At 46.4% G+C, this 23,164-nt stretch overlaps 1 protein-coding gene across 9 annotated transcripts in view; it reads left to right on the forward strand.

The window, feature by feature from the left end:
- PAX5 (paired box 5) overlaps window positions 1-23,164 on the forward strand; it is a 202,931-nt gene that overhangs the window by 138,561 nt on the left and 41,206 nt on the right. For 4 of the 9 annotated variants that reach the window (XM_008074152.2, XM_008074154.2, XM_008074156.2 and 1 more), the window contains one exon: window positions 18,109-18,210. The exons of the other annotated variants lie outside the window; for them this stretch is intronic. In XM_008074152.2, the coding sequence (XP_008072343.1) occupies window positions 18,109-18,210 (102 nt within the window). The remainder of the gene's footprint in view (window positions 1-18,108; window positions 18,211-23,164) is intronic. 9 annotated transcript variants of the gene reach the window in all.

Here is a 23,164-nt window from a genome sequence, read left to right on the forward strand (position 1 = left end):
ATTTATTGTAGAGATGAGGTCTCGCCAAGTTGCCCAGGGGGGTCTCGAACCCGCGGACTCTGGCAATCCACTCACCTCAGCTTCCCAAAGCACGGGATTACAGGCTGAACCACTGAGCCCGGCTCAATTTTTTTTTTATACCAGAAAACTCTGCCTTCTTCCACCACACTGGTCTGTTGAACTTTAAAACCCAAGCTGATGCCACATTGGGTTACATGTTTGAGCGCTTCAATTTTTTTTTTTTAACCAAAATACTCTGCCTTCTTCCTCCTTCTCATTCTCTTTCTCTCCTTCTCTCCATCCTCCATTTCTAAAACCCAGAATCCCTGGGAGGCAGAGCAAGGGGTATTACTCCCATTGTGCAGGTTTATAGAGTGAGGCTCAGGGAGGTACAGTCATTTGCTGGTGGCACAGAGGGAAAAAGTCAGTGGCGAGTTCTGTGAAGTCTGATTACTGTGTGTGTTCCCCCTACTGGCCCTGACCAGCAGGCTCAAGGAGGCTCGGTCCTTCTCCCAGGTTCCAGAGCACCGCTGACTTTGGCCAAGCCCGCAGAGCCTGAGAAGATGCTGGCATTCCTAGATCCACTCACAAGAGCAAGTGTCCTGCTTCTCTTCATCAGGGACATTAGTGTCCTGGACTCCTGGAAGGAAAAAAAAAATGATAATCAGTTTCTTGAGCTTGAGGGTGTTCTGTGAAGAGAGAAGGAAGGGCAGGAGAGAAATAGATAAAACCAGGGAAAGGAATTGGATCTGGACTGCGTGGTTCTAGGACCCAGGCCTGACTGTGCTCGGCTCTCTGGAAAGGGCCCGGTCCCTGCAGGGACTTCTGCACTCAAGGCAGAGCAGGCAATTACTGAGGTTCCAGCAGTTGTTAACAATTTTGTTTTATTGCTTTTTGTTGCTTTTTTCTTTTTGGGCCCCAAAGTCTTTTTTCTGATAGAACCTTCCTGAGAAGCTTTGGGTAAACTATCTAGAAGTGAGGTTCACTGGTTGAGAGAGTGAGAGACCCACAGGCCCCTGGAGTTCCCTGGAGGCCCAGAGGAACAGATTGACCCCCACTCCAGAATGACTGACTGTTAGCATCCTTTGGGCTCTGGTGCCCCTTAATTCTGCAGTGGTTTTTGAGGCGATGTGGAGGTGGCTTACAGAACACACATGTCCTCTACTCGGTGCAGCTTGCAGTTTCCTCCTCTGGGGCCCCGGTGACCACTTCTGTGATCCCATTTGGGTCTCCCCGCGGTCCATGAGGGAGGAAGGACAGGGGTCGGTAGCTGGGTTTTACAAAGGGGAAACTGAGACCCAGAACTGGCAATGGCTTGCGAGCAAGAGCCCGAGCTATGCTGGCGCCTCTCGGAAACAGCCCGTAACTCTGTGAGATAGTTGAGCCCTGGCACCTGCTCCACTTCTCAGGGAAGGGAGAGCAGGAGAGGGAGGAACGGGCTGGCACTCCGGTAGCCTGCGGCGCCAGCCCAGCAGCGCGATTTAATGTGTGTTTTCTGCAGCACATTAATTTGCCTCGCACCCTGGGAGGTGCCTCTGCGGGGCGGGCTTGGTTTTCCCTGGCAGCAGTGCACCTGCCCTGCCTGCCTGTCTCTAGTGTGCACCTCCTCCACGGCTTGTGACTGGCCTCACTGCTTGGTCTGGAGAAACAGTTGGAGGTGTGGGAGCCCGTGTTGCAAAAGTCAGCACTGTCTGTCTACGTGTTCTCGGTTCCAGGCCTGGCTCTGTGACGTCTCCCATCCTGCTGCCTTCTGGACCAGAAGAGGATGGGCCGAGGCAGTGGTTTAGGATTTGTGACAGGCTTCAGTCCCTCTGCAAGGGATTAGAAGCCTATCAAAGGCGTAGTTACTTTTCCTGTTGACTTTCTCTTAAAATGATGTGGGTTGTCAGCTGAACGTGAGGGAGGGCAGCGAAGCTGAAGCTGATGCTACACATTCCTCAGGTCTCTGTAGTGTTGTTGAACTCTTCCCAGGTGGGTGATCCTTGGTTTTACAGGGGAGGCTGCTCAGAGAGGGGGAGAGACCTGCCTGAAGGTACAGCTAGGAAGTCAAGGGCGTTCTGACTCCCTGGCCAGGGCTGGCTCTACCTCCAAGGACTTTGCATTTCCCGCCCTGGCCTTACCTACTAGCTAGAGAGGTCCAGCAGGCCCCTCCCACCACACTTGACTTCATTCAAATCCACCCTAGATTCAAGCTCCAGGAAGGGCTTTGCTCAATGGACCCTGATGGTTAAGAGCACAGGGTGCTGGGGTTTCCAAAACGGGCCCCCATCCCCTGGCCCATTTTCTGCCTATGCAACCTCAGGCAAATGACTTATCTTCTCTCAGCCTCAGTTGCCTCCCTTGTACAGTGATAGTAATAACAGGCATTGGAGGTAAAGAACTGACATCTGGGAGTGCTTACACAGACTGGACACCTTCCTAAGTGCTTTAAGTGCACTAAGTCATTAATCCTCTTAAACAGTCTAAAAGGGTGGTATGAGAGCCCCATTTTAAAGAGGAGAAAACGGAGGTGTAATCCTGACCAAGGTTATAAGACAACTATCAATTTTAATCTGTCCCCAGAGTGTGTGCTCTTAATTGCTTGTCTCAGCCTCTCAACAACAACAATAATAATACTAATCATTTCTGCTTTATGGGATTATTCTGATAACTAAATGAGACGTGCAGGCAAGGCATTTGGAAGAGTGTCTGGCAGATAGAAAGAGCCCAATAGTGCTCACTGCTATTCTCCATTCATCGTACGTGCATCCAAAAGACATGGCGGCAATCACAGGATGGGGGTGAACGGCTCCCAATGCCTTTCACCTGCTTCCTTCTGCAGCTCTCACATCCACATTTCGGCCTTCACATGTTTATTTGGGCCCTGAGGCTGGCAGAAACACGCCACAAATGAAGGCACATGATAGGGAGGGCGTGGCGCATGTGAACAGGCTGTGGGCCTTGGGGCCAGACACTGGCCTCCTGTGTCCACAGAACTGTCTTACTCCGTCCTCTTAGTCACTCCATCAAAGTAGGACTATTGGGTCCCTTTCCCCTTCCTTAGACAGGTGAGGAAAGGAACATGGAGTCTCTTGCCAAGGCCACACAACTGGAAGGTGACAGATGGGACTTGGGCCCTTAGAGTCCATGCTCTTAGCAGTGTAAGCAGTGGGGAGCCATCGGAGATTTCTGAAAGCAGCTTGACGTGGACTGAGTCATACTTCCAAAGTCTGCCCTGGCTTTGCTTTCGGGATGTACTGAGGGTGGCTATGGTGTAGGGAGGCACAGTTTATAACGGGACTTTACTGAGTGTTCACTCTGTGCTGGGCCCCGTGCTAGGGGCTTTATGCATTTATTAATTTAACCTATGCAACAACACTATGAGGCAGACGGGATTATCTTCATTTTATAAATGCAAAAACTGAGACAGAGAGGCTAAGCACCTTGCTCAAGATCACACAGCCAGCATGTGGGGAGGCAGGATTTGAGTAGAGACTGCCAGTCTTGTAACCCTTGTCCCTAACTATCATGCCACATTACCTCTTTTTGCAAAGGTTTAATGTCCCCAAATCTAAAAATCACTCAGGAGAATGCTAAGCATTCTATGCATTCTTTTATTCATTCCACTCTTCCACTTAGCAATCATCTGGTTTACATAAACTCCATCTCCCAGGAAGACAGACTTTCCAAACCATTGGATTTGGGATGTGCATTCTGCATCAGCAGCCACCGTTTGGGGGTGGGCAAAAGATGCTGGGCATACATGTGGTAGGCATGCTGTCAGCTCTGGGTAGGGGGACACTGGGTGGCCTTCAAGTTTCAGTCCAGCCCTGGGACTCTGTGATTCTGAAACATCGCGAGGCAGATATGTCTTCAATGTTCTCCAGCCGGTTTGGAGATGTCTTGGTATGGGCAGATGGTGGAGTGGGGCATGGTGGGTCTTAATCAGTAATCTGACCTCCTGGAGGGCTTTCTGCTGCCATGCCCTGCATAGTGGCTCTCCAGGGAATCACTCTGGACCAAGACAATTGTGTTTTCTCTACCTGTTAATTATGATGACATAAGTTTACCAAACACTAGTTTGTCATATCAGTGTCTCGGGTAAGAGGTGCACATGGTAATGCTGGAGTGACATCACCTGCCTGGGTTCATCTTTGGGCACCAGCGTGGCTGAACTTTGCCTGATACAGCAAAGAAGTTTTTGAAGATGTGTAAGTTGGCTGCTTGCCCTTCTGCTGAGCACCCCAGACTGCTGGGGTTTGGACTTCTTATGTCTGATTATACTGTTTTCCTGTCTCTGTCCTTGCTGCTCACCTGTCACCTGTCATTTCTCCCAGTGTCAGTTTGCCTGGCCCTAGATGTGTCTCTCCCTTTCTTACCGTGCTGTTTTTAATCTATTGGGGACTGGGAGGCCAAACCACTGAGCTCGCTGTGTGCAAATGAAGATGAGGCCTGCCAGAGTAGGTGCTGAGAGGGACTGCAGGGATAGGCTTTGTGCCCACCTTTTGGCTACTGTTGTCCAGGTTGTAGAGGCTGAGATTGCTGATGGTGCATTTCTGGTACACAGGGCAGGCCACCACCAACGGTTGGATGCTGGCCAGAGAGAGGGCTGGTGGGACCATGGGCTCTGAATATGTGACTTGGCCAAGGTGCTGCTGGCGTCATGATGCTGTCCTTGAAAGCAAGGAATTCCTGCCATCATGTCCTGGCCCGTGAGCGGCTGCAGTGGGGGCTGGGGGCAGGGAGGAGCCCTGTGCTTCACACATCTTGATTCTTTATTACCTGCCTGTGTAGACTGTGAGTGGGCCCCTTGGGCACAGACTGTGTCTGGTTCTTAAGAAAAAGTTAATTCTAAATAAAAAAATTTAATTTGAAATAAAAAGTATTACATGCATGTAGTTAAATATTCAAACCACACAGAAAAATAGAGAATGAAATATAAATCTCCCTCCCCTAGACTTAGCCCTCCCGTCTGTAATCCTTCTCAAAGTTAGCAGTGCCTTGTGTTTTATTTCGGTAACTTTTTTTTTTTTTTTTTAGTTGGGATCTCACTCTGTTGCCCAGGCTGGAGTACAATGGCACCATCACAGCTCACCAAAGCCTCGACCCCCTGGGCTCAGACGATCCTTCCGCCTGTCTCCCAAATAGGTGGGACCTCAGGCACATCACACCTGGCATCACACCTGGCAATTAAAAAAAATTTTTTTTTTCATGTGCCTTGAATGGTACCCCACATCTTTAAAATAAATTAAAAGTTTTTTTTTCTGTAAAGACAGTGTCTTGCTATGTTGCCTGGAGTGGTCTCGAACTCTTGGGCTCAAGGAATCCTCTCGCTTGGCCTCCCAAAGTACTGGCATGACAGGCAAGAGCCACTGTGCCTGCCCTCAGTAACATTTTTAAGCATCCTCCAGCATGTAGGTTTTACCTACTTTTTACTAGCATGAATGAAATCATGCCATATGCAATGTTCTGCACCTTGCTTTATTCACTTCATAGTGTACCTTGAAGATCTTTCCACAATCCCCACTTTCCAGTGTAATATTCTATTATAGGGAAGTATCATAATTTATTTATCCCAGCAATTTTGATAAACACTTGGATTATTTCCCTCCCCCTTCCCCTCTTCTCACCTTCCCCCCATTAAATGACTTGGTGTACTTTTTCTTTGTATTTTCATAGGTAAAGTCCTAGAGGTAGGGTTGCTGGTCAAAGGAGAGGTATGTTTTGTATTTTGCCATTTGCGTTTTGAAATGAAATTTTGTGTGTGTATGGGAGAGACGAGATCTATTTGCATCCTGCTCCTCCACCTCTTACTATCTGGATACCTTATCTGCAAAATGAGAATTTTTTTTTTTGAGTTGAAGTCTCTGTCGCCCAGGTGGGAGTGCAGTGGCACACTCAGCAGCCTCTCCAGCACCGACCTGCTGGGCTCGATCCTTCTGCCTCAGCCTTCCAAGTAGCCAGAACTATAGGCGAGTGCTACTATGCCTGGCTAATTTTTGATTTGTTGTAGAGATGAGGTCTCACCAAGTTGCCTGGGCTGGTCTTGAACCCACGGGCTCAGGCAATTCACTCTCCTCGGTCTTCCAAAGTGCTGGGGTTACAGACTGAGCCACCGAACCTGGCTAATGTGAATGTTAAGATTGATCTCTCCTGGAGTGATCATTTATACTCAAATGAGATAATTGATGCAAAGTGCTTAGAACAGTGTTTGGCTCATGGAAAGTAATGCATGAAGGATAGTTGTTATTGTTGTAGCTGTTATTACTATTATCTTTGGGTCCTCTAGAGCAATCAGAATGGTGTTTAGAACTTAGCAGGTGTCCGATAATACACAAATGAGCGAGTGAATGCCTATGTGAAGGAAGTCATGCACTAGCCCACTTTGCCCTGGCAATGCTTTGTCGTAAATACTGCCTTGCTTCTGTCACTGGAGCTGTGCCCGTCCTGGCAGGGAGGCCCAGAACCATTGGCGTGGCAATGGCGTGGCTGGGCCGCTTTACTCATTAGGATCCTGCCTTTGTCGTTTTATTAATTTGGATCAACAGTTGCTGGTTCCGGGAAGACTGTGTGTGGAAATATTGACCGAGCCCCAGGGTCTGCTCCAAAATGCCAAGCAGATGAAATTCAAACACACTCTTGAAATGGAAACTCAGGATTGGAGTCTGACAGTTCCCAGGGATGCCAGGGAGGTCGGCGAGGTCATTCAAAGGAGGGACTAGGGAGGGCTGGCGACCACCAAGTCAACAGTGCCCTGATTCGAAGGTTCTCAGACTTGCCTTCCCAGCTCTACAAATCCAGATCTGATCTCTCTCCAGGACAGTTAGAGAGAGGCCAGTTAGAATTAAGTAAAAGTGAGGATTAAGTAGTTTGGGGAAAAGAAACGTAGGGATATTATTTCTAAGTAAATAACACTGCCTAAACTAATAGCTAATAAACCTGTCATTAGGAGCCTGCCAGATCTGCCTTAATGACGGGATAAGCTTGGCTGCAATTAGCACAGCCATTGTCAGCAGGCAGAGGTAGGCTGCTCCTCACCATCCCAGCGCCTTTCCCCTCTGGGTGAAATACACTCCCGCTGCCATCAGCACACCGTTTCCTAGTGGCAGGTCCCAGCAAAGGGAGACTCCAGGGCGGCCCCTGTTGGAACTATCACACATTTCAAACACCGGCTAGAACGAGAGCGCCTGGGGGTGAGGCACTACGTGGGCACGGACACTGTCCACCCAGGTGTGTATGGCAGGACTCATCCCCTCCCCAAGTCCCAGGTGCTGGGCTGCTTCTCCCCCCGTCCCCTAAGGTGGCAGTTGTTCACTGTCACCTGCTTTGGTGTTTGTTGAAAATCTTCATGTCACTGTCTCTGGCATGGTTCACCTTTTCCTACAACAGATGTCAAAGTATACTTTGGAAAAACCTAAAAACATATCTCTTATACAAGTAAGGATAAACTGGATGATATATAAAATGAAGATTTTATTCCATTTGCAAGTCAACCACTCCCATTTCCCTCTAAAGCCTCTCATGCTTAGCCTCCTTTCTCTAGGGTTTAATTCAGGTGCCCCAGTGTTGTGGGCAGGAGTGCCCAGGCCTAGGCGGCCGACTCTGCCATACCTGTCTATGTAGGAGCCACCACCAGCTTCCTTTCCATCAACACCGAGATAATATGATGCCACTGACTTCTGGAACATTGCCTGGAAAAAATGCTCAGAGACCATTTGTTCCCATTGCTTGAGTGTTCAGATGGGAAAACCAAGGCCCAGAAAGGAGGTGGAGTTTAACTGTGGTTGCACAGCTAACCTTGTTGCCTGAGATCTGCAGGCTTCCTGGACCTTAAGAGTCCCCAGTGAATAGAGTCTTGAGTTTGTGAGGGGTTTTGCCTTTCCCAGCCAGCTCCGCCATATTCCCTCGTAGCTTGGGCCTTGTGTGCCGAGATCTCTCTCCTCTGGGCAGAACCTCTCGCCCCAGGCTGTCAAGGCTGGCAGACCCGCTCCGGCCATCAAGCCATCGCCAGCATCCTGCCCCCATCTTGTTCACAATAATTAATGGCTTCTCCAGTGGCTTGCTTCCTTCTTTCGCTCACACACAGTCAGGTAGATGGAGGGGGAGTTTGGTTGGTGCCCTGTGGTATTCAAAGTGAAGGGTTTTCACACTGTCAGGGTAATGAATTCTGCAAGGGCTTGAAGTGTGGGGCTGGGAGGATCTCTGTGTCATGTGTCTGGGAGTGACAACCCCCAGTGGTTAATTACTGCCACACGATGAGAACCGAGCTGGTAGCAAAATGAGATAAGTTCATTATGAGCTAAATTTGAAGTTAATTGGATCCACATTCCCCCCCATTAGTGTATATCGAGAGAGTCTACCTAGAAATGGGCTCTATGGAAAAGAAAAAGTTGCATCTAAGCAAAAACAGATAAATCAGGCCTAGTTATTTTGTGGTATTCATGGTGAAGGGTTTCCTGAGATGTTGGTGAGAAGGGTACCACAGTTTCTTCTGACCAGTAGTATTAATGTTATTTGATTCATTTCACCTTGGCAGCCATTTTCAGAGCACCTACTGTGTGCCAGGCTAATGCAGGGGAAGGAGAGAGGAGAGCAGCTGTGGATCTCTGTGGACTTCCAGCTCAGACATAGGAGAAAAATGAGTGCCCAGTGGGGAATGTGAAGGAATTGGGTACCCGAATGCCTGGGTCCAGAAAAGGCTCCCTTTCTTATTAGCTGTGGGAACTTGGGCAGATGCTTCATCTCCCTGTGTTTTAGTTTCCACATCTGTAAAATGGGGAATAATAACAGGGCTTACCTTAGGGAATTTTTGAGGACTAAATGAGTTAATATCTACAATGTACAGTGAATGATGTTGAAAACACTGCCTAGCATTAGAACAATGCCTGGCGAACAGTAAGTGCTACAAAAATTTTAGCTATTATTATCTGCTTGCAACCCTGGGCAGGTCAACTACTTGGAGTCTCCATCTGTAAAATGGGAATAACAACATCCACCTTATGGGGTTGTTGTGAGTATTGAATGAGATAGGCTTGTACAGTGCCTGGCCAGGGCCTGGGTCATGGGGACCTCTGGAAGCTGGAGCTCTGTTGTTTGTCCAGTCACTGAGGTGGCCCAGATTCAGAGTGAGGGGATATAGACCTCATTCCACCATGAGAAGGGTAGCAAAGTATTTACAGACATGCTTTAATACTGTCACAGAAAGTTCTGTTTCCTTTCCAACAAACATCCTCTTTTTCCAGTTACATAAATAAGACCAAGCTTCAGATGCTTGTATTACTTGCCAAAGGTAGCACAGCTAGAAAGTGGTGGAGCTAAGATTTGAAGCCAGGCCTGTGTGCCTCCAAACTCCGCCCCTCCCTACCAGGCTCAGGAGGCAATGGGGAACCTGTGTGGAAGGTAGAGCAGATGCAGGGTGGCTTCATGTTCCCTCAAGCCTGACACCCTCAGAGCTGGTTCGAGCATCTCCTCCCTGGGGGTGGGTCTGCCCTCTGGAGCCACTTCTTCCACCGGTGTCAGCTGGAGCATGCCTTGCCTGCCTGCCCTCTCCCCAGACACACCCTGAGAATTTACACCTTCCTTTTATTTATCTGTTGAGCATTCCAAACTCACAAGACTCTGGGGCCCCATCGTCTACTATTGTCCCTTGCCTTCCATTGTCCCTCCAAGGCCTTCTAGTCATCATGTGGAACCTGACCTTGGACTTCCGTAAGGGCACTGACCTGAGATAGTGGGAGCATAGTAACTACTACAGGGGCTTGGGTAGGCCTGTGTTTAGCTCCTGGGCCTCACCTCTCCCAGGCTGAGGTCCACTAGCTTCTCATTCTCTTGTGCAGCCGTGCAATACTCGTCTGTGTGTATGCACCGTGTATTCAGCCAGTTCCCTATGGTTGGGCATTCAGAGATAGAGTTTCCTAAATATTTTGTAGTTATACATAGCGTTGTAGGGAATAGCCTTGTGTACACACATTTTTGTATTGTTGAAGGGGTATTTTCAGGGTAAATCCCTAGATGTGGGATTATTTGTTCAAAGAGTAAACACATTTGTAGTTTTTTAAGATATTACCAAATCCCCTTCCACATGGGGTATATTATTTTGCATCAGATTTGCATTTCTGGTATTATGAGTGAAATTGAATGTCTTTTCAATTCATTTAAGAGCCATTATACACAGATACACACACACACACGCACACACACGCACACACACACACACACACACACACACACACACACACACACAAGGGGGACCCACAAAAACCCAGAATTATCCTTTTGGCTGGCAGGACCCTTGCAGTCCAGGCATCCACCCCTAGGTAAGTGTTCTTGGAACCCACTGGTATCAGTGTACCAGTTAGCATTGCTGTGAGAAGCTGTACTCAGCTTCAGTGAATTTTTTTTTTTTTTCGAGATTCTTTCAACGCATTTGCCCATTTCATGTTGGGTGATTTACAAGTGCACTTGCTCACACCGCACTGAATATTTAGCAGTTTTTGACCAAAAAACGGCGTGACCCCTATGCTCCACCCTCCTTATTCACCCAATCTCTCCCTGAAGGACTTTTTTTGTTCACTGGATAAAAGAAGTTCTCAAAGAAAAATGTTTTGCGATGTGGAAGAGATGAAACAGAAACCAGCAGAAACACTAAAAGGCATCAAAATGAATGAGTTCAAAAACTGTTTTGAGCAGTGGAAAAATGTCTTGATAGGTGTGTTGCATCAAATGGAAAATACTTTGAAGGTTTGAAGATTAAACATGTAAGAATAAATACACAATTTTTTATAAATAAATTTCAGCATTTTTGAGGCTCTCATTCGTATACACACACAGACACACCCACATGTTTGTGAGTCTTATGTTCATGTATTTTGCCCGTTTTTTGATGGAATTTGTGGTCTTTTCCCTTCAATTTTAACAAGTTCTTGATACATAAAGATAGTAGCCCTTTATCTGTGGTATTTGCTACAAATAATTTCTCCCAGTTTATCATTTGTCTTTGCTTATATTCTTTTTACCAGCCAAGAGCTTTTTTGTGTAGTAATCCAGTATGCCAATCTTTTCTTTTATTGCATCTTTTTCCCATAAAAATAAGTTTATTTGGTTTAAACAGCAATTTGTTTAACTTTATATCCTTCCTACATTTTTGGTGTCAAATTACCATTTGTTTTTCAAGATGATGATAATACTAGATGGTAATTAAAAATAATAGCATGATTGAAATGTAAGTCACATACTATATAATTCACCCACCTCAGGTGCATAGTTCAATGGTTTTTAGTAGAACCACAGAATTGTACAATCATTACGACCAATCTTACAACATTTTCCTCCCCCCAAAAGACCTCATACCCATTAGCAGTCACTCTTTTCCCCCTATTTCCCCACCCTCAGCCCTAGACAACCACTAATCTACATTTTGTCTCAGTAGATTTGCCTATTTTGGACATTTATAAAAATAGATTCATACAATACATAGTCTTTTTGTGACTGGCTTCTTTCACTTAGCATAGTGACTTCAAGTTCATTATAAATGTTAGTGTTGAGATATGTATTGGTATGTCATTCCTTTTTACTGCCAAAGATTGCATTGTATGGATATACAATATCTTTATCCATTCGTAAGTTGATGGATATTTGAGTTGTTTCCACATTTTGACTATTATGAATAATGCTGCCATGAATATTTGTGTATAAGTTTTTGTGTGGACCTACATTCTAATTTCTCTTGGGTATTATACCTAGGAGTGGAATGGCTGGATTGTATGGCAACTCTATGGTTTGAAGGGTTTTTTTTTTTTTAGGAACTGGCATACTTTTCCAAAGTGGCTGCACCATTTTACACTCCTACTAATACTATATGAGGGTTCCAGTTTTCCTCATCTTTGCCAATGATTATTATGTCTTTTTTATTGTAACCATCCATCCTAGTAGATGTGAAATGGTGTTTAATTGTGGTTTTGATTTGCATTTCTGTTATAGCTAATGATGTTGAGCATTTTTATGTGTTTCTTGACCATTTAATTTTTTTTTTTAGGCAAATGCCTATTTAGTCCTTTATTCATTTTTAAATTGGACTATTTGTCTTTTTACTATTGAGCTGTGTGAATTTTTTATATATTCTAGATACAAGTCTTTTATCAGATATGTGATTTGCACATTTTTTTTTCCATTCTATGGGTTGTCTTTTCACTTTTTGATAGTATCCTTTGAATCACAGAAGTTATTTTATCTTTTAATTTAAAAAATTTGTATTTTAAAGATGTGGGGCACAATTCAGAGTTAGGTATAAAAATGGTCATTGTACAGGTAATGTCACCTGGTTTGAGATCAGTTACCCTTATTGATGAAGTGTATCCCCGCACTCCCTCCCATGGCAGTTTCCCACTACTGCCAATCCCTTTCTTACAAGTTCTATGATAATTGTTCAGGGTCCACTTATGAGTGAGAGCATGTATTTCTCAGTTCTTTGTTTCTGTGATGGATCACTGAATATTACCGACTCTAAATTCATCCTTCTTTATGGCTGTGTAATATTCTATCATGTATATGTACCACATTTTAATATACTCAGTCCTCTTTCAATGGGCAGCAAGTTGGTTCCATGTTTTTGCTATTGTGACTAGAAGCACAGAAGTGTTACGTTTGGAAGTCCAACTTACCAGTTTTTTTGTTGTTTATATTATATCTAAGAAATCATTGCCTAACCCAAGATTGTAAAGATTTATGCCTGTATTTTCTTCTAATAGTTTAATAGTTTTAACTCTTACATTTAGGCCTTTGATTCATTTTGAGTTCATTTGTGTGCATCTGTTTTTGAGTCACAGTTAGAAAACCTTTTCTTACACCTAAGTTAGAGAGGAATTCACCTGTGTTTTCTTCTAATACTTGCATAATTTTTATTTTTTACATGTATCTCTCAGATCCATTGGTAGTTAATTCTTGTGTATAACGTATAGAATCGATCTAGTTTATCTTTTTTTCCCAGATGGCTCTCTAGCTGTCCTAATACCATTTATAAAAGATCCATATTTGCCCCAGTGATTTTAGATCCTACTTTTATAATAGGCTAGATTTCCATATACAGTTGGGCCTATTTCTCAACTTTCTATTCTGTTCCACTGGTTTTCTATTCATGGGCTGGTATCACATTGTTGATTATAAAGACTTTGCAGAATGTTTTAGCTTCTTGGGGGGCTAGTCCTCTAGAAGGGCACATTTTGAGTAATCCTGAAAGAAAAGTATTTAACCAAAGTCTTGAGATCTGAGTTGAAGTCCTTGTTCTAGCACTTACTCTGTGACTTCTGGCTAGTCAAAACTCATTTCTGACCTTCAGTTTTCTCATCTGTTCAACAGGGGTAGGTTTCCATTCTTTCCCTTCCTTTCAGGATTGAAAAGAGTGGATTATTTTAAGCAAAGTGGAGGAGTGGTCCTCATCTTGTGTCCCAAGGTGCTGCATGGACTCCTTACTAATAGTAAGCAAAGCCAAGTGTTGGTTATTCTCTCTGGAAGAGAAGGTCACGCATGAATTGGATGAGATGTACTTATGTGCTGTTCATAAGAGGAATTATGTTAGGAACTCAAATCAATTCATTTTAGTTATTTGCTAATTTAGTATAGGCCATCAATAACATCCAGTGCTATTGCAAATGATACAAATAATTTTTTCCTTGGTAAAAAAAAATAATTTAAATGTGTGCTTTGATGTCATATCGAGTTCAGAAACATTTAATCTGGTTTCCTGTCCCAGTTCACAGGTCTGGATTAGAGCAAAAAGGAGCAGTATCATCCCCTTAGCTCCCTAGCCTGAGACATGTTAGGGAAGGGACTGAGAAGGGGAAAATGCCTATACCCTCCAAGGCCACAGACTCCTTATCTCCATGCTGGGAGAATCCTGATAGGCCATTGGAGCAGATTTGAGACTTGAATTCCCTCTGTGGGTTTCCCAACAGGCAGTGTCCTGCCTCTGCTTGGGTTCAGATAGGTATTCTTAGAATTCCCAGGCAGGTGTTCTGAAGTAGAGAATAATGATGACAGTAAGAACAGATAACATTTATTAAGCCTTATCAATCAGCAATGGCAAGCTACCCCAAAACTCAGGCCTTAATACAGTAATCATTTATTCTTGCACACGCATCTGGGGATGGGCTGAGAGTGGCTGGCCAGGCTGCGCTTGGCTCCAGGGTGGGTTGGGTCCATCTCTGTTCCACATGTCTCCTTTCCTCCTTAGACTAGCAGGCTGACCAGGGCATGTTCTTATTGTTCTGGGAGAAGCACAAAGGGGCACACCTAGCCACACAAGTGCATGCCAAGTTTCTGTGTGCTCAGTGTCTGCTCATACCGCACTGGCTGGAGCAAGGTGCATGGCTGAGCCCAAGCTTAAGGGGCAGAGGTGTTCACGCTGCTCCAGTGGGAGGAACTGCAAAGGGTTCTTTCTGTTCTTCTTAAAACTACATTTATTTGGCTTAAAAATCACTTTAATATTGTATCTTTCCTATTTTCTGGTGTTGAATTACTATTTCTTTTTCAAGCTGATGGTGGAAAGGGTGATGTGAAGAACTGGACTCGATAATTCAGTCTTCCACATTGTACCATGCGCTTCTCATGGACTCTTCATGACAGCCTCATGAGAGAGGCATGTTGTCATGGTTGCAGAGGTGGCACGGAGTAAGGGTGGAGGGGGAAGACTTGCAAGCCAGACTGATTGGGTTAGAAATCTCACTTTCTAAAATTTGTTAGCTGTGTGTCTTAATCTCTCTGTGTCTTCATTTCTCCTTCAGTGAAACAGCGATAATAGTAGCTCTCTTATAGGGTTATTGTGATAAATAAATGGCTATTTGTGTACCTAACTCACAGTTTGCTTTCTATATTAACTATTATTATCCCCATTTTATAGGTGAGGACCCTGAGGCTCAGAATGATTAAGGGACTTTCTTAAGGTCACATGATTAATAAGTGGTAAATCAAAGATTTGAGCTCAGGCAGACTTGACACTCTTGGTCACTGTTCTCTGCTGTGTTCCTTTCTCAGTTGAGCCACAGTCTCTCTGAGACTTCCCCACATAGTGCCATAAAGTTTATATTGGGAATTTTGTAAGCTATGCAGTTTAAATGGAATAATGCAACTCAACAACCTGCCCCAGTGCCTGGCACACTGCAGTAATTCATATGGTTGAGATGACAGAGAAAGCTGTCAGTTTCTCTCCCTTCCTTGAAAGTGATAACCCAGGTCTTTGTTTTCGTGATCAGTCCAAGGAAAGTTAATGCAGCCATAGGTGAAACCTTCGATTCCAGGGACAGTCACTGGACAAAAATGGAACCATGGATATTGCAAAGGAACCCTTGGTAATGGGGAACTCAGAAGCAGAGAGATTTGTAAAGTGTATGTGGCCATTTGTTGGCTTCCCAGAGTGCTCACTGCCATTCTGGTGGACTGGGAGGCAGGACTTGAAATGGGATGAACTCCCAGCCAGATGGCCAAGCCCCACACAAGGCTGCAGGTAACACAATCCATTACCCAGCTGTCTCACCAAACTTTTTCACTGGTTCTAGTAGATGAACTAATTCTCTTATGGTTTTCCAGGCCCAAGACATCTCCAGCTAATGGTAATCTTGTCCCCTCTGCCCTATACCTCCCATTATGTTTATCTCCTTATGTCTCTATCTTGTCTTATTGTACTTGCGAAAACTTTCAGAATTTTCAGTGATAACATTGATAATAGGTATCTTTGACATGATCTTGACTTTGATAGGAAATTTCGAGCATTTCACCAATTAAGTATGATATATAAGGTCAAAGAAGTATACTCCAGTTCTTATTTAACAAAAGAAGTCATAAGAAGTTAATATTGAATTTTAGCTAAATCCTTTTTTACATGTTTGACATAATTATATGACTTTCCTCCCTTGACACATAAGTACGATGTTCTGACTAATGCTTTAATATTGAACCATCCTTGCATACCTGGAATGAGCCTTATTTAATCATGGTATATTATTCTTTCTTTAATATTACTCAATCAGTGGATTAGTAGACTTTTTGAATCTATATTAGTAAATTGTAAGCTAGCCTTTACTCTTTGTGCTGTCTTTAAGTTTTTTAGATCAGAATTATGCTAGCTTAGCAAAATGAATTGGGAAGATTTCCTTAGTTTTATATATCCTGGAACAGTTTAATAACAGAAATATGTGTTCCTTGAAGGTTTAAAATAACTTGCCAAAAAACAAAAACAAACAGAAACTTGCCCAAGAGGCTAAATGGGTAAGGCAATTATTTGTTTTTGTTTTTTTAAGAAAACAACTCTTTCTGTTTATCTAAGGTTATTGGATAGCTGGTATTCTCTATCTCTTCTTGAATTAATTTTGGTAATTTTTCATGTTCTAGAAAATTGTACCTTTTATTGAGATTTCTACAATTATTAGTGTGGAGTATATTTCCTTACATTTTAAAATATCATTCTTCCCTATCTCTGGTTATATCTTCTTCTCATTCCTTATCTTGATATATTTGTACCTTTTTTGAATCTTAACCTAGTTTTGTCTATTAAATTGGTCTTTTCAAATAACAATTCGTGATTGTATTTATTGTTGTATCTACTATTTCTGTTTCCTAATTCATTTTTTTCTGTTTTTTCTTTATCAATAACTTCTTCCTCCTTCATTTTATTGTTTTTTTATCTGGCTTCTTACGTTGAGTGTTTCAGTGAGGCATTGATTTTCCATATCTCTGATTTAGGGAATTAAGGTCTTTTTTTTTTTTTTTTTTTAGTTGGAGTTTCACTCGGTCGCTCAGACTGGAATGCAGTGGCCGCTCCCGGCCACCGCAGCCTTGACCCACTGGGCTCTGGCGATCCTTCCACCTCAGCCTTCCAAGTAGCTGGAATTACAGGCATGCACTACCACGCTCGGCTGATTTTTGATTTATTGTAGAGATGAGGTCTCGCTGCCCAGGCGGGTCTCGAACCCGCGGGCTCAGGCAATCCACTCACCTCAGCCTCCCAAAGACGCGGGATTACAGGCTGAGCTACCGAGCCCGGCTAGGATCAAGGTTTTAAAGCATGTATAACAACAACAGAAACTCTTGGGGTTCAGACATGATCTCCAAGAGAAGTCCCCTGTTGAAAGAAGGATACAATCTTAGGAGGCAGAAGACCTGGGTTCCAGTCCCAGCCTTCCCTCAGGTCAAATGAGTATCCTCGAGCAAGTCCCTTCCCCTCTCAGAACCCTCTTATCCATCTCAGGCAACCAGATGGATTGGCACCTGTCTCCTACTGGAAAAATGCCCTCCATCTTTGAGGAGGAAGATTTGACAGCTTCCTCCTGCCCCCCCCCATGTAGCCTTGGCCTCCACACCAACGCACACACCCATAAAAACTGTTCCTTCTGCACGATGAAGCTAGTCATCAGTGGTGACAGTGTCCCAGCTGAGAGGTACGTTGAGACTTTGGACTCATGGTCAGGAGCCAAATGCTCAACTTTGGGAGTGTCTGCACCTTGATAGCCAAGGTATAGACACTTGTTAACTTCATGTCCCAGCACTAAATCAGTGTTTGGTACCAGGAGGCACTTCTCACATCTTTGTTGAATAAAAAACAGCTCTAGGCCAAAGGAAAAAGAATTCAGTACTGGGCCAGATGTGGGGCTGTAGAATCCAAGATGGGTATGTCCCCTGCCCACTGTAGGGGGCTTTGAGGAAGAGGAGGAAGGAGGCTTGTGAGCTGGTCTTTGAAGGCAGGTGGTGGCTGTGGAGGGAAGGGGCACTTTTGTGCAGAGGGTGCAGAAACAGCATGGCGTGGAGGTGAAGTCCAAGGCATCCTTGGGAGTAGAAAGCTAGGTGAGCTGGCCAGAGCCAGGGTGTACTGGCACCTGCATTGTCCAGAGCCCTGGTTCAGGTTTTGCAGGGTGACCAGAGTGTGTGTGTGTTTGTGTGTGTGTGTGTGTGTGTGTATGAGAGAGAAAGACAGAGAGAGAGAGAAAGAGAGAGAGGCACGTGTGAGCGACAGGGGGGAGCTGGGGGCACATTGGCGTTCAGCGTCCAGACGTGACAAATGTGCAGAAGTGTCTGGGGAGCTGTGGACACGAGCGGCTGGCCGCGGAGATGCTCACCCTGTGATTTGTTGCTTTGATTCCTCAGGCCGTGACTTGGCGAGCACGACCCTCCCCGGGTACCCTCCGCACGTCCCCCCCGCCGGACAGGGCAGCTACTCAGCACCGACGCTGACAGGGATGGTGCCTGGTGAGTTTGCACTGTCGGCATCTCCACAGCAGGCAGTGGACGGGGTTTCGTTGGGGGGGCACCCCCTCAAACAGCCCAAGTGACCTCTGCGCTTCTGAGAAGTGGACCTGAATAAATCAGGCAGAGATCTGTGCTCTCCGCAGCTGGCCTGCAGCGGGGCCGGACCAGCCAGCAGCAGTACCTGGGAGAACATGGGGGGGTGGTTCTTGGCTGTCACTCAAACAGCCCCTCGTTGGCCACGCAGGGAGTGTGAACACAGAGGGGTGCAGGGGCTGGCTGAAGGTCACTCAGCCAGTGTGGAGGGGGCCTTCTCCCCAGACTGCCCTCCTTTCTGTACCCACTCTCTCTCTCCAACCTAGATTGTATGACATGAACGAGCGGGAAGCCCCTAAGGTGCTCTTGGTGGCCTGACTCCCCCGGCTTGAGGATGGTGTGTTCAAGACAGACAAGATGTTGGCTGGTGGGCTTGTTGCTTGATTCTAAACTGAACATCCCCTAGCCCCTGGAACCTGATCCTCCTGTGGCCAGTGATGTCAGTTTCAAGATATTTGAAAAGAAGGCCGGCCCGGCTCAGTGACTTAGCCTGTAATCCCAGTAATTTGGGAGGCCGAGCAAGTGGATTGCCTGAGCCTGTGGGTTTGAGACCTGTCTGGGCAACTTGGTGAGACCTCATCGCTACAATAAATCAAAAAAATTAGCCGGGCGTGGTAGTGCATGGCTGTAGTTCCGGCTACTTGGAAGGCTGAGGTGGAAGGATCACTGGAGCCCAGCAGGTCGACGCTGGTAGGCTGTGAGCATGCCACTGCACTCCAGCCTGGGTGATGGAGTGAGACGCCAACTCAAAAAAAAAAGGAAAAGAAGGCCACCACACCTCCTTGCATTGAATTGTGGAGCAGTGTGGGGAGGCTGTCTGGGTGTTAAGGGTATTAACATAGCAGGGATACCCAAAGTATCCTTTCCCAAAAGATGTTTTAAAAAAATCAGGCCTTCGTTGGGTGTTGCTACACTTCTTTTATGAATTAGCATTATCTCTTTAAGCAAGTTTTTGTTCATTTAATTTTATTTTTAATTGACAGATAATAATTGATATATCTATGGGGTACCATGTGGTGTTTCATACATGTATGCATTGTGGAGTGATCAAACCGGGCTAAATAGCGGATCCATCACCTCCAATGTTTATCATTCTTGGTGGAAAGAACAGTTAAGGTCCTCTCTTTTAGATGTTCGAAAACACGTAGCACATTAGTATTGCCTACAGTCACCATTCTGTTTCTGGTTTGGGGTCATTTACAGGGGGCCACACAGCTTGTTTCAGTGCTTGGGGGCACTAGGTGCTCGATCCTCTCCTGACACACACTGTTGACTCTCTCTGGGCATTTAAAAAAACTGGAATAGTTTCACCCCCTGCCTCCACAGCTTTCTCTTTGGGAGTCTCACACCAGACCTGAGACGTAGACAGAGAATTATGCATCTCACTGTACTGGTGAGGAAATTGAACCCAGAAAGGGTCTGGGACGTGCCCAAATCATCCAGCGCGTCAGCAGCAGGGCCACAACTAGAAGCCAGTTGGCACCACCCTGAGACCCAGGCAGGAGAGGCCCTAGAGATCCCCCCTCTGGCCCTGCTGAGCTGGCCTTGCTGAGGCCCCACCCCCTTCCCCGTGGACCTGGGGGAGTCCACAGAGCCAAGGGGACATTCCCATGTCCCACCCATCTCACCCTGGAGTCCCACCTAAATAGGCCCAAGCCTCTTCCAGCCTCTTCCCCAGGGTCATCCTCCCAAAGATAGCCCGCCTCACTGGCCTGTGACACGAGGCCCGAGGAGGAAGGAGGCTTGTGAGCTGGTGGTAGGTCCAAGAGCTGGCTCTTTGTGGGGGGGAGGGGGGACAGAGCTCGGATGTGAGGACTGGGTGTCCACACATGTGTGTTCAAGACCCTGTGTGGTGACAAGGACCTGGGTGGGAAGCGCAGCAGGTCAGATTCTAGCCCCTAGCTGGGTGGCCTCTTCCCCCCTCCTGCAGCGACTTCTGGCGTACAACACCAAGGAGGTCCAGAATTCGAAATTCGATCCTGGCCTTCCAGGTTGTTTCAAAGATGTATTTAACAAGGTAGGAGGACGGAGCATATTTCATTTAACGGTTTGTTAGCTTGATTTATGACTTTTAAATATGAGACATATGGGAAATAGCCTCCGTGTGTACTCGTGCCCTGAGCCTCGCTAATGCCGAGGAGGCCTGCCAGGTTCCTGCCTGCAAAACCTTGGCCTTTTCTGCTGCAAGGACGGGCCCGTGCAGGTCACAGAGGTGGAGGGACACACTGAGCCCCCCACTCTTCCTCACATCCCTCCTTCTACCCTGGCTCCTTATTTCTCAACCTTTAGCAAGTTAGGGCAGCCTTGGGCAAGGGATTCCAGGACACGTCCATTCATAAACTCTTGCAGCACTTTATAGAGGGCGAAGACTTCTCCTGCAGCCCCTTAAAATAACAGCCCTGCGAGGTGGGCCAGGTCAGGGGTGTATTCCCAGTGCTCCAGGGCTAGCTGAGACCTAGAGCAGTGATGGAATTTCCCAGGCCTGGGCAGCCTGCAGATAGAGGACTTGAATCCCAGGCTTTTGCCCCTCCGATCTGCCCTCACACCCCACTCCCACTAAGGCACATCTTCCTCAGCTCTGTGCTCTCTGAATCTATGACTCTACAATCTCCGTGATGGCAGAAGGGGCGGGGAAAGCAGCTCTGGAACCTGTCCTGAGAGCATGTCGGCAGGCTAAGCCGAGGTCACCGGCTGGCCCTCTCAGCTCCACACCGCAAATCGGGAAGAGTTCAGAGAAGCAGCTGAACTTTGCCAAGTTTATCCAAACAGAGCCTGCCCTCTGGCCCCCAGGATTCCTCCTGCCCTAATTACGAGGTTCAAGATACAAATGGCTGCAAACCTGGCACAATCTCTAGCGGGAATAGATGGCAGCTCCTTGCCCATTAACAGTGGCAGAAGAATTACAGGCCCAGGCCAGGGCACAGCCTAACCAAGTCTGCCAGCAGTAGCTAGACAGGGACAACCACAGATCCCATGGGCCTCTGTCCCCTGGCACAGAGGGCGGTGCACAAGGGTGGAGGGAGGAAAACAAGGGTTTTGGCAGGGGCGCTTGCTGCCTGGGAGCCCACAACGTCTTCCTTCTCTTCTTCTCTCTTCTTTTCTCTCTTCTTTTCCTCTTCCTCCTCTTGCTTTGGCCCCTTGTTTTCTCTTCTCATGGACCTTCCAGCTGTAATTCAGTGCCAGCTCCCCAGCAGGGCTGGGATTCCAACTCAGCAGTAAAATTCCTCAAAGGCCAAACCAGGGTCATGTCTTTGGGACTGTCATTTCCAATACGATTTCCAAATCTGTTCCTTAGTGGCTTGTGTTCATTGTCATTTGCAGGCACTGCCCCAGGCCAGTCCCACCTTTCAGCAGAGCAGGGCTCCTGGGCTGTTGTCCCTCAGGCCTCGCCATGGTTTGGTCCAACTTGCCTTTCTAGCCTTCTCTCCCAGTCCCCCACCCTCTACCCCGACCACGTGCTCATTCCTGGCACACCTTGGTCTCTTACAAATCAGTGTCTTTCCTCATTCCGTGCCTTTGGCTTGGACCACTTCCACCCTAGCCTGTTGGGAGCCAGCCTCAGCCTTCAGAGCTGAGTGCAAACATCGCCTGACCCCAAGCAGCCTTCGATGTGTCCCGCTGTGTCTGATGCTTTGGTCTGACTCTGCCATACCACGTGGCCCAGCGTGGCGTGTGACCCAGGCACAGGCAGCTGCACCACACCCTCTGCTCTCACTGGGACCTTGTTAGTCTCTGCACCCTTCACAGCCCTGAGCGCACTCTGGGTCCTTTTTGTGAATGCTGGCTAAGGAAGGGAAGCAGGGGAAATTACATCGACCTGTGTATTAGCTTCCTAACAACAATTCGCCACAAACTTAGCGGCTTAAAACAATAGAAATGCATTCTTTCATAGTTCTGGAACCCAGACGTCTGAAATCAGGGTCACTGGCACAAAATCAAGCTGTGGGTGGGTCTGTCCTCCCTCTGGAGGCCTGAAAAAAGATGTATGCTCCTCCTCTAACTTTTGTGGCTCCTGGATTCCCGGGCTTTGGCTGCGTTACTCCAAGGCCAGGAGCCTCAAATTTCTCTGCCTTCTTCACAGCACTTTCTAGTCCATATGGGTCAAATCTCCCTCTTCTTATCTCCTGTAAGGATATGTGTGCGCGTGACCATTCCAGGATAATCTCCCATCTCAAGATCCTTAATTAATCACATCTGCAAATACCCTTGTTTTCCCTGTCATACAATGTCACATTCACAGGGTACATATGAGGAACCTTCACACATAAGGTTCTAGGAATTAAGGACATGGACATACCACAACCTGTTGGAGAATTTCAACCGTGTGTTTGTTCTGACTTCTGATTCCTAACCTCTTGGGCTTCTGGGTCCAGGAGGCTTTCATTCGATTGTGATGGTGCTGAAGGTGGTGATATCATTGCACAGACCTCAAGGGCCTGTTGGTGCGTTTGGAGAACCAAGTTGAGCGAGGCTCTGGGAGACATTTGTCCTGTCTTCGCCTCTGTGAGGCTGCTACACTGCAGTGATCTGTCTGTGTCACGACGTGGGATGGTCCTCCCTCCTCACCCCTGGGGAGCTGACTGTGCAACCTAGGGGGATCCAAAAATCTTCAGGGTCACCCTGACATTGGGCTGTCCCTGCTTGTATATATAAGTTCAGGCTTCCATTGATACATTTGAATCAGGGTCTCACTCTTATCACCCAGGCTGAAGTGCAGTGGCCATGGCACAATCGTGGCTCACCACAGCTTCGACCTCCTGGGCTCGGGTGATCCTTCCACCTCAGCCTCCCAAGTAGCCGGAGCTACAGGCACGCACCACCACACCTGGCTAATTTTTTTGATTTTTTTTTTTTTTTTTTT

The sequence above is a fragment of the Carlito syrichta genome, unplaced genomic scaffold (genome assembly GCF_000164805.1).
Source record: "Carlito syrichta isolate Samal-C Ts95f unplaced genomic scaffold, Tarsius_syrichta-2.0.1 Scaffold316346, whole genome shotgun sequence".
In the NCBI taxonomy this organism is placed as follows: domain Eukaryota; kingdom Metazoa; phylum Chordata; class Mammalia; order Primates; family Tarsiidae; genus Carlito; species Carlito syrichta.